Source organism: Protopterus annectens, chromosome 10.part0 (genome assembly GCF_019279795.1).
Source record: "Protopterus annectens isolate FY-2018-M chromosome 10.part0, PAN1.0, whole genome shotgun sequence".
Lineage (NCBI taxonomy): Eukaryota > Metazoa > Chordata > Ceratodontiformes > Protopteridae > Protopterus > Protopterus annectens.
Genome location: NC_056744.1, coordinates 441,561,403 through 441,579,100, shown reverse-complemented (window position 1 = coordinate 441,579,100; position 17,698 = coordinate 441,561,403). Strand labels below are relative to the sequence as shown.

At 43.0% G+C, this 17,698-nt stretch overlaps 1 protein-coding gene across 13 annotated transcripts in view; it reads left to right on the top strand.

Moving 5' to 3' along the window:
- Positions 1–17,698, top strand: part of RNF220 (ring finger protein 220) — a 1,177,048-nt gene that overhangs the window by 962,815 nt on the left and 196,535 nt on the right. For all 13 annotated transcript variants that reach the window (XM_044085345.1, XM_044085346.1, XM_044085344.1 and 10 more), the window contains one exon: positions 16,884–17,010. In XM_044085345.1, coding sequence (XP_043941280.1) covers positions 16,884–17,010 — 127 coding nt within the window. The remainder of the gene's footprint in view (positions 1–16,883; positions 17,011–17,698) is intronic.

Below are 17,698 nucleotides of genomic sequence, written 5' to 3'. Positions count from 1 at the left end.
ATTTAGATCTATAGCCAAGGTTTTTCACTCAGACCTCAGTTACTGTGAGGGAATACCTCAGGCTTTTTGGTCTTATGGCATCTGTGATTCTCATGATACCCCTGGCAAGACTCTTTGGTATGTGAAATCCTTTTTGGTCCCAGCATCAACATCCTTTATCTTTTCAAATCCCAGTGCTGAGGTTTGTCAGAAGAGAAATATTTTGGTGGAGACAGTAGATATCCTGAAATCCAGGTTTCCCTTTCTTCCTCTTTCTCCATAGAATTCAGTCACTACAGACGGTTTGGACTTTGCTCGTGGAGCAGTTTCAGGAGGGATGAAAGTGCATTGGGTGTGGGACACAAAGGACAGATGCAGTCATGCGAATATGAAGGAGATGCTTGCCCTGATCAAGACACTCAACCCTCTGAAACATCCTTAGTCCCCAAGACCTCTTCAAGTGGTTACATATATATCACAGTCACATGGTACATCAACAAGCAAAGGATAACTAGATTGTATCCCTTTTGCAGACTAGCCATATTAGCTTGGGATATAGCTTCACAACACAGTCTCACTCTGCAGGCATTGCAAAGTTGTATGGCAGACAAGCTAAACAGGACCAGGGCAGACCCTCACAAATGGAAATTTAATCAAGGTTTGATCTGTCTGTGGGGAGATCCTCAAATAGACCTGTTTGTTCAGAGCGGAGGCAGTCAACTGGCAATATTTTGTTCCAGGACTCCATCCAAGAAGGCCTGGAAGACTGATGCATTTTCTCTTCATTGGACAGGAATGTTCTTGTATGCTTCTCTGCCCTTTCCACTAATATCCAGGGTACTTCTGAAGATTCATGAGGAGTCCCCCAAGATCATTGTGGTGAATCCCTTCTGGCCCAGGCAGCCCGTGGTTCTCTCTTCTTTTGAAAATGGCCAGGGGCAATTACCAGAAGCTCCTTAACAGACTGGATCCACTCACACAAGAACAGGGATGTTTGATACACCTTGGCATTGGTCATCTTCATTTGACTGTCTGGATGATCGTAAACAGTTGTCTAAAAGGAATTAAGACTGAGGAGATGCATCATGTACTAATGGAGGCAAGAAAGCCTGCTACTAGAAAGCCATATATTGGCAAAAAGAAGTTTTCTAGCTGGTGCCAACAACATAACCGACACCCATTCGAAGCAAGTTGTTCTTTGGCCTCATAATATTTGCGAGTTCCTATCCTATGGCCTTTTTTATTCCTCTATCAAGGTTCATTTATTGGCCTTTTCAGCATATCTACTCTGGATCCTCCTCTTTTCAATGGAGTCTCTTGTCAGAATGTTCTTGAAAGACGTTTTGCATAAGAGGCCTCCAAGAAAACTGGTGGCCCATCCTTGGGATCTTGATGTTGTGTTAGAAAAGCTAACACCTGCTCTATTTGAACCAGCTAATCTGATTGACTTGAGGTTCTTAACTTGGAAAAGTGTTTTACTGATTGCTCTGACCTCTGCAATAAGGGTATCTGAATTGCAGGCTGTTATATTGAGTCTACCCTATCTCATTTTCCATAGAAACATTGCTTCTTTGAGAATTAATCCTTATGCACCCTGCAGTAGCTGCTTCCTCCCTCCATCCACCCCCCTTATATTTTGGTAGATGTTTTATTTTTGTTGTGCCTAGCATTGTCCTTTTAGGGCTCAGCCTCCCTGTCTTTGGTGACAGGAAAGCTCTGAACGGCTTTGTGTTGAAAGTCGCCTTTTAGTCATCTCAGCTTGAGCTGCTGGACAGTTTGGGTGCGTGGAAGGTGCCCTGAAGCTGTGGAAGCTGGATGGCTCTTGTGTCCTTGGCAGGATGTAACCCATATAGCTAGGGCTACTACAGCAGTGTTTTTTTTTTTTTTTGTATACTATAATAATAAGCTCAGCTTGCACAACTGTACCTTTTTTCCCCCATTAGTATTTGCACTTTTTTGGTTTTGCTTAGGCGGGACTTCATTTATTTAGTCATCAGAGTTGTGTTAACATTCGTGAGAAGTTGCAGTCTTCCCCTTCCGTGTGAAATTCCTCTTGTGGTGGTGGAGCTTGCTTTCTGTGTGTGTGTGTGTGTGTGTGTGTGTGTGTGTGTGTGCATCTGTGAATTTATTCTGTTACTTCATAGGTTGTTGTTCTTTAGCCTTATACTTGTTTTTTTGCTGGGATAGGTTGTAGTCCCCCCCCAGCGATAAATATTATAAAACAAGTATTGGAATAATTACTGCATGATGAATAAACCCAGCAGAACATTTGATTGAGAAATTACCCTAGACTGATCTATGTTGGTGAAGAATCTGTGCATGTTGTACAGCCTACAGATGAAAGATTGAAAACCAAGAAGCGTATTGTAAACAGTAGACTGTGCAGTTTGGGAGAGTCCTGGTATTTTCATTGCACAAGTTCATACTGTGTTTGTGAGACACGGTCACTTTTATGGGTGTGCATCATGCAAGACTAGAGAAAACAAATCCGTAAGATTATGATTGTGGTTTGGAGCCAGTGCAATGTCCATTGCAGGGTTTTCCTCCTCATGCTTCTCTATCATGCATGCAGTCATGTTCAAGTCTTTGTTTGCCCAAGAACTGGAATGTGCCTGTAACAATGGAGTGAACCTGTGCATGACCCTTGTTTGGGGTTTAGGGGGGATGTAGGGCTCTCTCCTTCTTGAACTTCCCATTGGAGCCTGACAGTTGTGATGTAATTGTTTTTCAAATGAGTAAGGAAATTGAGCCCTTCCATTCTTTATGCCTCACTATGATTAGGTTGTTATTAGGGTTTCCACATTAGGTCTAACTTAATTTAGTCTGTTTGTCTTCCTTTCACTGGATTTTCCTCAGGGTAGAAAGCTGTCAGTATCTCTAGTCACCCCCCACCCCCGTAGGAACTTCTTAAGAATGGTTTGTTGGGAGGCATTGTTATTCTGTTCCTTTGGCCCTCAGCAGGACCAGTACCTGGTACAGTTCCCTGGTTGACTGTAGTGAATTACTGCTGTTCTTCGTGTTTCACTGTTGCAGTCATTACATTTGGGTAATCTGCTGGCAGGTTGCCCTCAGTCGGCCTGAATAACAAAGTCTTGGGTCCTGCGTCAGTTGCTGTCTTCTCTTCCATGACGTCAGGAGTATAAAACATGCAGCCGATGCCATTTTATTCAGTTTTTCTTGCCCCAGATGTCAGGGTACTTTTAGCAACATAAACTTTACCTTCATCTAAAAGCAAATACACCACAAAGGCCTTAGTGTATAGTAAAGGAAAGAAAAGGTATAGAAAGGGGGATGGCGGGTGGGTAACTCGGACTGCAACAGTGAATACACTCAAACATCTACAGTTATGGTAAGTGTACACAACTGTACTTTTAAGCACCTACTGTTGTCCTTTGCTGGTCTCACGGATAGCGTCCTGTTTCACAGCCTGCAGCAGCATAACAAAGTGTCTAGAGCTTTGTACAGGTTTAGCAAGAAGTGGTGCTTAACTGTATGGAGCTTAGAGCTCTCACTTGTATCTCAACTGTCTGGGTTCTGGTTCTTTCTGATAGAATTTGCACTAGGAAATATGCAGACTTCCCAGAATCTGGGCTGAAAGGGGACCCCTTCCACGTTCTGCTTATGGCTGCCTCTGTGGGCCTTTCTGCAGTGTGCAGATTCTTTGGCTGAGGCTGCAGGCTTGTGTGTGTGCCTGCACAGAATGGTATGGTTGAGATCATCTTACTTTGAAGACTCCCATATTCTGAACTTTTCATTCAAGTTAAGTGTTTTGCCAGACCTCACAAATTATGGTTAATCTCCTTAAGAGAAATCAGATACTCTCTTTATTAAAGGGGACATTTCTCACTGAAGGAAGCTAGCTGAGTGTTCTTTAAATCCAGGTTTTATACGCGTTTTCCGTAGGTGGCTAATAAAAGAAGGGGGTTGGACAGTATTTGAATATCAAGCTGTGTTGACATTGTTGGATGTTTTACCACTGATGTAGATCAATTCAAAGGAGTCCCTTAGTTGATTGCAGTTACAGCAGGCATACCTGTCAATTGTCTGGATTTTTGACTCGTATTTTTGGTCTGTTCCTCATAAAATTTGTGGTTTTCTGGATTTTTGTGGCAAATCAGTGTGGACTGAATTCATTAAATAATAATAGGCTTTTGAGTTTCAGACTTCATGTTCTTCAGAAAATGCATGGTGACACAAGACATTTTTATTCTAGAAACTTTCTAAATTTATAAGAGCAGTATTTAAAATGTATTCCTATTTTGTGGGGCTTTGCCCCACCATCATTTTTGGCTTTGTCCATATTTTTTATGCCAAGAGGTTGAGAGCTATGGTGCTAGGCTTTCTCCTTACAAAAAATATGCACAGATTTTTATGTATACATGTTTACTAGGATAGTACACAGTGGACCATATGCAGGCACAACCCAAGTGAAAAAATTCACAAAACAAAAAGTAGAACAAAATTCACAAGCATAGTGTAATCACAGAAGACACAGATCCCAGCAGACAATAGAAACAATGAGCAAATGTTCTTAACGGAGGAGAAAAACAAATGGGTTCATTTACTAGTAATTTTAGGAGGTTAGCAGCAGGCAAGAGCAGAGAGTAGAAGTAGAAATGCTGTATGTGAGGGAGGAGTTATGCAATGTGTCCAGTGGAAAAGGACTTGCAGTCAGATATTTTGTTGGAGGTGTCTTTTGAGTTGTGCTCTGAAGGTGGGGAAATAGATTTCTTTAAGGTGATGAAGGAAAGACTGACAAAGTTTGGGTGCAAAAGTGGCAAAGGAGTGGCTGGTACAGTGTAGTAGGTTTAGCGGGAGAGTCTGGAGTGAGGAAAGCAATTAAGAGAAGTTGCAAAGGTTGTAAGCACTGTTTTTTATTATGGCGTCTGTAGAGGTGGTTTGTTATAGAGTTTGGCAGCAAGAGTCAGGAAGGCAGCTGGCTGAAGTAGTTTAAAAAGAAACGCTCATAGGAGTGCTCAACTCTGTAGGTGATAGTGGTGCAGTGGTGATGTTCTTCGTGTTTCACTGTTGCAGTCATTACATTTGGGGTAATCCTGCTGGCAGGTTGCCCTCAGCCGGCCTGAATTCCAAAGTCTTGGGTCCTGCGTCGGCTGCTGTCACTCCTTCCCTGACGTCAGGTCGTCGGGTATAAAAGAAGCAGCCAACACCATTTTCTTCAGTCTTTCTTGCAGCGTGGTGCCCGAAGCAGTTCGCAAGTGCCGGTAGGCCGACTCCTGAGATTTTCGTGTTTGAGTTTCAGATCCGAAGTCTTCAATAAAGCTAAGTACCCCGTTGGGGAAACTTTTTTTCTTGCTCCAGACTGATGTCAGAAAAAGTTAATAATTGTATTTCTTGTGGAAAGCAAATACCTCATAAGGATTTTCATTCTTATTGTATTCCTTGCCTAGGCCCTGATCGCAACGTTACTAGTTGTCGGTTTTGTGCTAGATTTAACCAACGCACTGTTAAGCGTCTGTATGATTTTGTTTAAACTTTTTTGGACGCCGGTTTAATTATCCTGAAATGTCGTCGTATAGCCATCCGACTACCGGAGTTCACAAAAAAACGCAAAGAAAAAGAAGAACAACCGAGGCCCAAAACCGACGACGAAGCTTCTCCTAAGCCAGTCGCCGGTTCTCAGTGAGGTGCTTTCGCAGCCCCTGACGCCCGCTACTTTAGAGTCGCAGGCCGCTACCGACTCCCACGTGGAGTCGGCAATGCCACTGGATACTCAAGGTATTGGAGCCTCAGACGCTAATCCCTCAAATGGGTCTGGAGTCAATGAGCAGGCACCGGCTTCTGAGGGTGTATTCAGACCTAAACATCTTTACATTAAAACGACTTCAGCATCAAAGGCAAAGACTAAAGCACCTTCTAAAGCAAGGAAACGTGGACAGGCCTCTATGTCCAAAAAACAGATGCTCAAAATGGCAGAAGACTTATTACCTTGATCAGGGGTTCCCATCCCCCTCCTGATAAGAGGCCTAGGCAAGACACTGACTATGAATCTTCAGATCAGGTTTCTGTTTCTTCTGATCAGGAATATTCTCTTCCCCCCTATGAGGATTCTGATGCTGAAGAATCTATTCCTTCAGCATCTCCTCCTGAGGACTATTCCTTTGGGGAAACCATGCATTACCAATTCACTACACTGCCCTTTGGCTTATCTACTGCGCCCAGGGTCTTTACAAAGTGCCTGGCACCAGTAATTGCATTCTGCAGACAAAGAGGAATACAAATATATCCTTACTTGGATGACTGTCTCATTCAAGCAGAGAACAAGGACATTCTTCAACATCTGGCGTTTGTGAAAGACTTCTTATCATACCTAGGGTACACAGTCAACAAAAATAAATCAAAACTGGTACCCTCACAACAGATAACATTCCTGGGTGCAAGCTTGAATACAGCTGCCCAGATGGCTTATCTCATGCCAGACAAACAAAGGCAACTGACTACCTATTTCAAAATGCTGGCAACAAAGGCCCAGTTATCTGCAAGAAAAATTCTGCAGGCTTTGGGCTTCATGGCATCCTGCATCCTACTAATTCCATATGCAAGAGTGCATATGAGGAAACTTCAATGGTAATTAAAAAGTGTTTGGACTCAACATTGTCACAGCCTGGAAACAGTCATTACTCTCATTCCCTGCCTGCAACAGGAGTTTCGATGGTGGGCAAAGGCTTGTCACCAGAACAAGGGACAGCCATTCACATTGCCTCCAGCCAGGCAGACACTAACGACAGATTCATCAGATTATGCCTGGGGAGCCCACATGGCAGGAAGAGGCATTCGGGGCACATGGTCTTCAAACCAAATGCATCTACATATCAATCAAAAAGAGGTGTTAGCTGTTCAAAATGCCCTGACAGCCTTCAAGGACCTACTTCATCCGGGACAACTACTGATGAAGACAGACAACACCACGCTCATGTGGTATATAAACAAGCAGGGGGGCACACACTCTTACCCCCTTTGCAGACTAGCCATGACCTTGTGGGACACAGCTTTGACTTTCCAAGTACATCTGCAGGCACAATTCCTGCCAGGAAAGGAAATACTCTGGCAGACGAACTAAGCAGAAACCTCCGGGATCCCCACGAGTGGCAGCTGGATCCACAAGTCTTCAGCATGATAACAAGGAAATGGGGATGCCCGGACATAGATCTATTTGCCTCCCCTCTCAATTACCAACTAAAAAGATTCTGCACAAGGACTTACCACAGACAAGCATGGAAAGTGGACGCCGTATCTTTCAGCTGGAAAAACCTATCAGTATATGCCTTCCTCCACTGCCTCTCCTCCCCAAGGTGCTCCTAAAGGTCAGACAGCAGAAGCCAAAGATGATACTGATTGCCCCAGACTGACCACACCAGTGCTAGTATCCAGTATTAAGGAACTTATCTCTATACCTGGCTTGGACCTTACCTCAGATACCTCGACTACTGTCCCAGCAAAACAATCAGATCATGCACAGCCAACGCAGGACATTAAACTTGGCAGCATGGCAGATGATGTAGACATACAAAAAACACCTCTCAGTAAAGCTGTGATGGATGTCATTCTGGAAGCCAGAAGGCCTAGTACTAGAAAGTCTTATGCTGGAAAATGGAAGAGATTCTGTGCCTGGAACCAGGCACAAGGAACTGATACAGCGGTACCAAATATGCCTCAGATTTTGCAATACTTAACTGAGATGCTGGACAGAGGCCTAACTTTTTCATCTATTAAAATTCATGCCTCTGCCATTTCGGCTCATTACAATACAGAGCCACCACTTTTTTCTCGCCCTTTATTAAGGCAGTACCTCAGAGGAGCCAAAAATTTAAGGCCCCCAAGAAGACTACCAGTACCTGCATGGGACCTCAACTATGTCTTTGAAAAGCTCACCCTGCCTCCTTTTGAGCCAGCTGCTACAGCTGATATGAAGTTTTTATCTTGGAAAACAGCTCTGCTCTTAGCAATTACTTCTGCAAGACGAGTTTCAGAGCTACAGCCGCTCATGGCTGTGGAACCTTTCATAATTTTTCATCCAGACAGAGTCTCCCTGAGGACAAACCCAACATTTATGCCTAAAGTAGTGTCCAGTGTGGCTCTTAATCAAGCCATCCATCTGCCTACCTTATACCCAAATCCACAGAACAAGGGGGAGAGAATTCTGCATTCTTTGGACGTACACAGACAGCTTAGATTCTACTTGGACAGAACCAAAGCTTTCAGGAAAATGGAGAAATTACTAGTGGCATATGCTGCAGGATCACAGGGAAAGCCTATCTCAAAGCAGACTATTTCTAAGTGGTTAGGCCACTGCATTGGTTTCTGCTACTTACACCACGGTAAGCCAGTGCCTAAGGGCATTAGGCCTCATTCCACCAGAGCTGCATCCACCTCAACAGCCTTTCTCAGGGGAGTACCTACCACAGACATTTTAGAGGCTGCTACCTGAAGTTCAGTGCACACCTTTACCAAGCATTATCATCTGCCACTCTAAATCCAGGGCAGGCTTTGCCACTGCAGTTCTGCAGGGCCTCATAGCCGCTCCTACTGCTGTCTAGTTCCAGCCTCCCAACCATAGCTTTGGGACTCTACCCAAATGTAATGACTGCAACATTGAAACACGAAGAACATAGTGCAGTTGTGTACACTTAAAATAAATGTAGATGTTCGAGTGTATTCACTGTTGCAGTCCAGGTTACCCACCCGCCTTCCCCCTTTTTTCGTTTGGATCTTATCTTTCCTTCTCTGATTTATACTATCTATGTGGTGTATTTGCTTATAGATGAAGTTACAATTTATACTGATGTATTTCTGAATATGTACATAAAGTTTGGCTACTTTTCTGGGGGGCGCCTGACATCTGGGGCAAGAAAAACTGAAGAAAATGGCGTTGGCTACTTCTTTTATACCCCTGACGTCAGGGAAGGGGCGACATCAGCCGACGCAGGACCCAAGACTTTGGAATTCAGGCTGGCTGAGGGCAACCTGCCAGCAGGTTACCCCAAATGTAATGACTGCAACAGTGAATATACTCTAACATCTACATTTATGGTAAGTGCACACAACTGTATTTTCCTGAGGGTGAGTTGAAAATGAATCTGCATGTTATGTATTCAGTGGACTGGAGGGTGGATGTGTGTTTTAGAGACTGTGGTTATAATGGGGACCAGGAATCAAATAAAAGAGCATTGATGCTTTCCCTTGTTTGTTTCGATGCAGTGGAATTTAAGTGGCCAGTCCAGCTATAAATCTAGGTATTTAAAGGATGTAGCTGTTTCTGTTAGGGTAACCCCCCCCCCCCAGCTTTTGTGAGGCTCCAGATATCATACGATTTATTTTGGAGGGGTTTAGGAGTAGCTTATGGTTGTTTAGCCGGGACTTAAAGGAGTGGATGTCAGATTGAAGCCAGGTTTGACGAGTTGAATGTGAGGGACTGGATCAAAGAATGACCACATCCTCTGTGTAAAGATTGATAAGTTTAGGTAGGTCGGAGGGTGGTTTGTTAATAAAGATTGAAAATTGGGGGGAGGGGATTATGGCACCCCATGGCACTTCTTAATGAAGGGGTGCTGGAGGTGAGGAATGAGATGAATTTGGCTTTGAAGTAACTTTTTGCTAAGAAGTCTTGGAACCAGGTGACAGTATTGGTGCCAACTCCAATTTCTTGGAGGGAATGAAGAAGGAGGTGGTCAATAAGAGCAGAAGCCTGTAATTTAAAAAACTTAAGAAAAACACGTTTTCCCCCTAGACTGAGTGTAGGGAGTAAAATAAAACTCACAAAGGAGACAACAAACCAAGAAAAAGAGATTTTATTATGCCAGTACAGAGCTTTCTTCTGTTATAGACTTCGTAAGCGAGGTACAGAAAAAACAATTTAAATGTTCACGCTATCACTCACTTCATACGTTATCGTTTTTTACTGGTTATATTTAACATTTGCACATACACTATCCTACAGCACTGTGTCATATATTTGTAATTGCATAAAGATTCTAATAACTTCTGTTCTTATTTTTGGTTTTTGGGCCTGACTTTTATTATTTTGAGCCATTTAGATTTACTTGCATTTAATTTAGATGTACTTGCATTTAATTTTATCTAACGTTCTTTCCACACAAGTACCTTGATATGGCCAAAGCATATGACATAATCCCCATTACTATCATAGTTAATAAGCTTTAATGCATGACAGTTGGATTACTATGTAGTAAGATGGATGCCAAATTGTCTAAAAGATAGAACCCCTACAGTGTGGGTAGCTGGTGCCATGTCAGATTATGAAGGAGACCAGTGGTGTCCCACAGGGCTCAGTACTAGGACCTCTCTTGTTCAGCATTTACTTTTCTGATCTACACACAATGAATCAAGACCTCTGGCTAACCAAGTTTGCAGGTGACTGTAAACTGGGAGTCATTATCAGAACCCCCCCCCCCCGACACCAAAACCCTTCAGTAAGAACTTACTAAAAGTGGGCTCAAATTAAATGCTAAAAAGTGAAATATTACAACATTTGGTAAACAGATCGACCCTCCATCATACAGCACCCCACTCCAAAATGAGAATGTTGTTAAAGACCTTTGAACTTGGGTTGATAACTCCATCTGCTTTGATCATCAGTTAATGGACATAGTCAGAAAGTCCTTCTACTTAGCATGGCAAATCGCCAAAGGAATATTACGTAGATATGAAGAGGTCATTGTCTCTGTCTGTCTTGCATTGATTAGGCCAGTTATTGAATGCGGTCCCCCTTTTGGTGTGTACCTCACTAGTCATATCAGAAAACTAGAAATACCCCAGAGGTTTGTAACTCGGAAGATCTCTGGCTTTAAACTCTGAACTACCAGACAAGACTGGAAGCCTGGTCCCTTTATTCAGTGTCTTATGAACGTCTGAGGGGAGATCTATGCCTTGCCTTCTGTGCCATTAGGGACCTAGTGGTCCTGTATCTCTTGCATCTCCAAAAATCAGATGGCTCCCTTGTTCTGCTATTTGTGGGACTAAATTTTCATCAGTCAGCAAGTAAATAAAACACAGTGGTAAGATAAGAACATTAGATGCCATCTTTCACCACTGTAAACTAGACCCCTTCTGCAGATTAAGCAGTGTGATACATACATTATTTTTCTTCAGACTGGAACTAGATGGTTGATTTAGTGTTCACAAATTCACCCCTAGCTTGACTGCCATAGCCCCACTTGAAAAAGAAAGGAAAGTCTTAATGGTGGGTGCTTGCTAAACAGGATCCGCCACATAACGCATGCACTCAAGTCACTCCACAACAAGTATAAATACGACTCCGTCATTGTCCATGTTGGAGTGAATGACTTGAGACATACCTCTGTGGACTACATGAAAAGAGACATGGAAGAGCTCTCGGATCATGTGGCCTAGGCAGATATGACCCTAGCCCTAAGTAGCATCCTGCCTTCGCTCAGAATGATACCACAGTATAAGGACAAAATGATTGACTTCAATAATTGGCTAAGCTTCTGGTGTCATTCATAGGGGATCCAGTATCTTGTCTGTCTGGGACGACGTGATCGACAGACCACGATGCTTTGCCAGAGATGGTCTGCACCTGTCACCTCTGGGATTCAGGTTACTGGCTAAAGCTCTTGCCACCCCCATAGTGCCTTTTTTAGGCAAGGTTCAAAGGACAAAACCACCACCGTAAAAGATACAAGCATGTAAAATCTGAAGGTAATGCTGCTCAATGTTGGAAGTCTAAACCTCAAAATGCACTCTCTCGAGGCACTCCTAAAAATGGGAGAACATCGATATCTGTGCAGTAACTGAGACCTGGTTCAAGGCTCCAGAGAGCACCCCTGCAGTACTAGGCTACAACTCTTACCACACTTTTCGGCCACCAAGCCAAGACCGAAACACTAAAGGTGGAGGAGTGTCCATATTCACACCTCCAGGCTAGTTGCCCAAGACAATGCATCTGAAATTCTCCAAGTGCAACTAGCACTAGGTAAGACTGTAGTCCAAATTGTAGCTTGCTACAGATCCCCCACCATGCCCCAAGATTCTCACTACATCTTTCTAAACATACTGGAAAATATTAAGATACAACCAAACACCCTAATACTGGGTGATTTCAACTACCCTGCCATTAACTGTGAAAACTACTCGGGTACCAACACTTTTTCCCCAACGGTTCTTGGAATTCATAAATTCCAGTACCCTGGATCAACTAATCCATTGTCCCACCAGGGGCTCCAATATCCTAGACCTGGTCATTACCAACATGGGAGATAGATGCTCCACACTAGTGGTCACCCCCTCATTGGTCAGGTCTGACCATAAGCAAATCACCTTTAACATCCACATCCCACCCCCACCCCCCCAGTAAGGACACCTCCGTAAAAAACTTCTCCAAAGCCAACTTCATGCTACTCAAGTCAGAAGTGACAAACTTCATGACACCCATGCAGACGGGAGCTGAAAGTTTGACTGCTGAATCCTACACTATGGCACTGTACAAGCACATCAACTCGTGCTATCCCATATAGAACTAAGACACTGTCCTCCAAAAAAAGGAAGCCAATCTGGTGGCCCCCTGCCATAAACAAACTATACAACAGAAGACAGAAACTGTTGCAGAAAAGAGGAAAATCCCAGGATGCAAAAAACTCCCTTACCAGCCTCAGTAAGAAGCTGAGATGCCTCATAAAATCCTCCAAAGCTAGTTACGAGAATAAAATTGCCAAAGATTCCAAAGACAACCACAAGGCATTCTATAGTTATGTCAGGAATCTAATTGGCAATGCTGAGATATGGTCTGAGCTACAACAGAATGGCATTAAATATACTGATCCCAAGGATATTGCCAATATCCTGACAGATCGATTTAGTGCTAACTTCACCCCCCTCTCATCCCCTAAAAGGCCCATCTCAATACCAAAAGATTGCCAAATTCCGGTAATCATGGCCACACAGGTAGAAACTGCACTCTCCAAAGCTAAGAATGCAGCATCCATGGGACTAGATGACATCCCGGGCTGTGTACTACATGAACTACAAAATGAACTGGCACCTCACCCAGGTGTCATGTTTAATCATAACCTCACCTCAGGCTTCGTGCCCACTAAATGGCGCACAGCTACAGTTATCCCACTCCACAAGGGGGGATCCACCTTGGATCCTGGGAACTACCGTCCCATCAGTCTGACGAGCCTGATCTGCAAGAGCATAGAACGCATTATCATGGAACTTGTAAATAAAGACATTGGCTACCTTTAAACACTGGACCCCACCTAGTTTGGGTCCGTGAAGGGCCGATCTTGTCTCCTGAACCTGATTGACTTTTTCAAATCAGTCTCCAGAGCTGTGGATGAGGGTAAGGCGGTCCACACAGCATATCTGAACCTCGCCAAGGCCTTCGACACCATCCCCCACTCTGGAATCATTGATAAACTTACTAAGCTGGGCATAAATCCCTACATCACTCGATGGGTTGCCAACTGGCTTACTGACAGAACCCAGACTGTAAAAGTAGCCAACTCCAAATCCAGCTCCAGACAGGTGACAAGTGGAGTACCTCAGGGTTCAGTCCTGGGACCACTCTTGTTTGGCATCTACTTCTCTGAAGTGCAGGCCAACACTAAGGGACTCTGGCTAACAAAGTTTGCAGATGACTGCAAACTGGGAGCCATTATTGAATCCCCAAATGATATGGATATTCTACAAAAGGACCTTACGGAAACAGATGCTTGGTGCCAGAGCCATGGGCTCAAGCTTAATGCCAAGAAATGTATAGTTATCCCCTTTGGGAAAAATCATGTACCCATGACTTACCACATAGGTGGCAGTACACTAAACACCGAACGTATGATGAGAGACTTAGGGACACAGGTGGACAGTGGTCTCCCCTTCAATAACCACATCGCCACAACAGTCAGGAAATCCTTCTGTGTGGCACACCTCATCACTAAGGGCTTTTCATCCAGAAAAAAGGAGGTCATTGTCCCACTGCACTCATCCCTCATTAGACCCATTGTAGAGTACAACGCCCCGTTTGGTATGTGCCTCCCAAGACATCTGCAACAGCTGGAAAGGCTGCAGAAATACCTCACTAAAAGACCGTCACAGGCCTAAAGCAGATGCCCTATGCTGACTGTCTAAAAAAACTCCAGCTATACTCTGTGGCATATCGTCTACTCAGAGGCGATCTCTGCTTAACATACAAGGCCATGTCAAACCCTGAGCTGTTGGACATGCTCCACTTAAAGAAATCCCAATCCCTCAGAGCCACACACTCCGGGGATCTAAACCTTGTCATCGCAATGAACAAAACATGCTGGAGGGATAGGTTCCTGACCCAGAGACTCCTCATACTCTGGAATAGACTGCCCATACATGTCAAGCAGAGCACTTCCTTGGCCCTCTTCATAAGGAACCTTGACGATTGGATGGGAGATAGGAAATTCACCCCGAGGATCATGTCAGTCGTCCTGCTAGACAGGGGTCCAGGGAAGTAAATGTTGTGGGAAGAAATATCCAGGGAATTGTTGTGGCTAGGCTTGTATAGGCCCTATAGCCGATAGCCTATGAACCTAAGCCTCTCTTGCCTTGCATTTCCTATGAAATAAAAGCAGCCCTAGAATCTCCAATAGATCATCAGTCTTCCCTTGTGGATCTACACCACCCCATCTGAAATGGAAAGGTGCAATTTTTTTTTTTAATTTGGTAAAATAAGAGTATTTACAGAAATTATTTTTGTACCTAGTATTGATCTTATACAAGTGTTCACTGATCTTGAGACATAACTTCTTTTTAGTCTTGCTTATGTAAAATACATTGCAGGTAGCAGAGTAAACCTCACCTGTGCTGTTTAAAGTGCAACTGCCCAGTGCTGCTTATTCCATGGTTGTCGCTGTTCAGAATTAAAAATCATGTTTAAATATGTGAAAAAAATTGTTTTTGCACAAAAGTGCTTGTATCCTTGTGCGTGTGTACGATTTTTTTGTGTCAAAACAAAAGTTTGTTTCATAGCATTTTCAGAAAAGTAGTAGTTTTAAAAACTGCTTCCAAACGTGGAAGTCTGAGGACGCAGTCTTGTTTATGGCATTAATATTTAAGGGTAGTCAGGAAAGGTTTACATCACTTGGGATTCCAGCTCTAATTATGTGGGATTAGCACGTTTAGGTAATTTTGAATCAACTATGTAATTGCCAGCCTGTTAAATTAACACTATGGCAAAAAATTACCATTAATTTTTTCTAAAACTGCTAATGTTACATGATTGATGCAGGCCCTTATGGTAACTAGTAATAGTCTTTTTAGAAGATTGGTTAACTTTGGCCAGACCATTGTTGCAGTGTTAGTCCAGTCTGCAGTGGCATTGATCCAAGTTTGGAAAACAAGAGGAAAACAGGAGAGTTGTGCTAAGTTTTGGGGTTTACTTTAACTAGTTAGCATTCAAAGAAATTTTGACTTCATTGGAAGTTAGAGATTGTAGGGTACTGCTGGCTAGCGTGATTGCATTATGGTGAGAGTGGTGCAAGATGAGCAGACCGTGTTTTCAAAAATGGTGTTTCTCTGAGTCTCTTGGTAGAAAGCAGACAAAAAGTACATGGAGATGCTGCTCTTGCTGTGCCTTTGGGGGGGGGGGGTAGAAAAGAGGGTTGGTAATGCCATGCTTACCAGATTGAGTTGTTATTTGGCTTGCCACAGCCCACTGCTAAGATGTGCAGGGAAGGGAATCGTGTGTAACACCAAGTGGTTTTTAATAGAGCTTTAACTGTTTTTTTTTTTTTTTTTTTTTTTTTTTTCATTGTTACTAAGATGCAAGATCCGTCGTTCTGTAAAACATTGTCTAAAGGAATTGTAGCTTGAGAGTGTATTTGTTTGCAGTGTCGTAGTCCTTAACGTTAGCGTGGGTGTCTGCCACATGCATTTCATGTTGCCACATTCCAGAGTATGTGTGCACATTTTTGTGTTTATTTTTGTCATACCTTTAATATCCAGTTATAATAAGTTATTAATATGACTTCAAAGATCACTTTAGCTGTAGGATCGATGGGTAATGTGACCTTAATATGTTCACAAACCCTAGATTGATTGTGACGTCACAGTTAAAATTATAAGACAAGACTTGTTAAGAGTGAGCTAACATGCAGAATTGTAGCAATGCTGTGAAAATGTTAAAATCTAGAACAAAATGAGCTTGTCTGTACTTGCAGTTTTATTTGCTTTCGGACGCCTTGTGTCCATGTGTGAAACTGCATTATTTTAAAAGTTCTAGCTTTGCCGTCTTTGCTGGTAGTTGCCTCATTCTTCTGACTCACTTTTGGCAGCTATGAACCTTGTGACATCTTTTATGTGCATTGGATTTGTCCTTTCAGTATGACCTCATGTGAGTGGTGCAGAAATGGGCCACAGTAAAATATAGACCACGATAAAATGTACTGGCATCATGCCATGCACTACAGTGGAGATAGACTGGGGGTAAGAAAGACAAAACCGCATGTAAATAGGAACATGTTTTTGATGTAGAATAATTCTTCTATTAACAATTCATTTGGCCTAATCATCTGCTTATGGTCAGAGCTGCTTTGTCATTATATCGTTACTCAGATTGACATCCAGGCTTGAACAGGAACATTCAGAGCAGAGGTACACGTATTTATTTTTAGGTAATAGAAGGTGTGTATAAGTAGTACATGATCTGGGCATATTTTTTCCTCAGCACCACACCTGGTGTACTGCTCTGATTTGCCATGTTCTTGCGTGCTCTTCAGGAAGTGGGCCTGCTGTTTTTTTTCCTTGCTGAGACTTTTGTTGTTTTCACATTTCTTTCTCTTCTGTCAGTGTTGTTCATCAGTCAGTTTATTAACTTGTGCATGGAAAGGGCCGAGGTTGGCTTTATCGTGTTTCTTATGTGTTGCTCATCTGTTGTGCAGAGGGATGGCTCCTGTTTGAATGATGAGGATTCCATGGATGTGGAAAATGGGAATCGCTTTGAGGAGTATGAATGGTGTGGCCAGAAGAGGATACGAGCTACGACACTACTAGAAGGTGGATTCCGAGGTATGTAACACAGGGTACTGCCCAGAATGCATGACATTGAAGTCTCCATTAAGGTCATATTACTACTGCTTGGTGGGGTTTTAGAGGAAAGTACGTAACATGCAAGTGCAAAACGTTGTCATGTTTTCATTATATTAAATAGTACCTATTCAGACCGAAAGTTTTACATGTAGGAATGTGTTCTTGCTTACAAGGAGTACAGAGTGATAGTTTGTTTTGGTCTAATCTACCTCAAGAATAGACAGTGGATAGATTTACTTCAATCCTTGAAGGGTAAGTAAGTCAACAGTGAATCTCCACTGTGTGCACCCACTAAATGTAGAGGGCATTGCAGATTCTCTCCCCAGCTCCACCACTATAGAAATCTAAACCGTGAGAGTTCTGATGTATTAATGTGGGAGCACACTGCTCCAGAGCATGTTTTATGAGAAACAGTGTTATGCTTCTCTTTAAAGGCATTCATATGTATCTGGATTTGTTTTTATGCCTGTTATGATGCACATGGGAAAGGAGTATTCTGAATACATGGAGGAGTGTTTTTACACCTTGGTGAAACAAACCACAGTACTAATTTTTGCATTAAGGCTCGCTCTTTGGTTTTTCTCTCTCGCTGTATTTCTAGGGCATTTTTTTCTTGTCTATTCATTGCCTTTTTCATAGTCCTGAATGTAAGTGGGGTGTTTAAGCA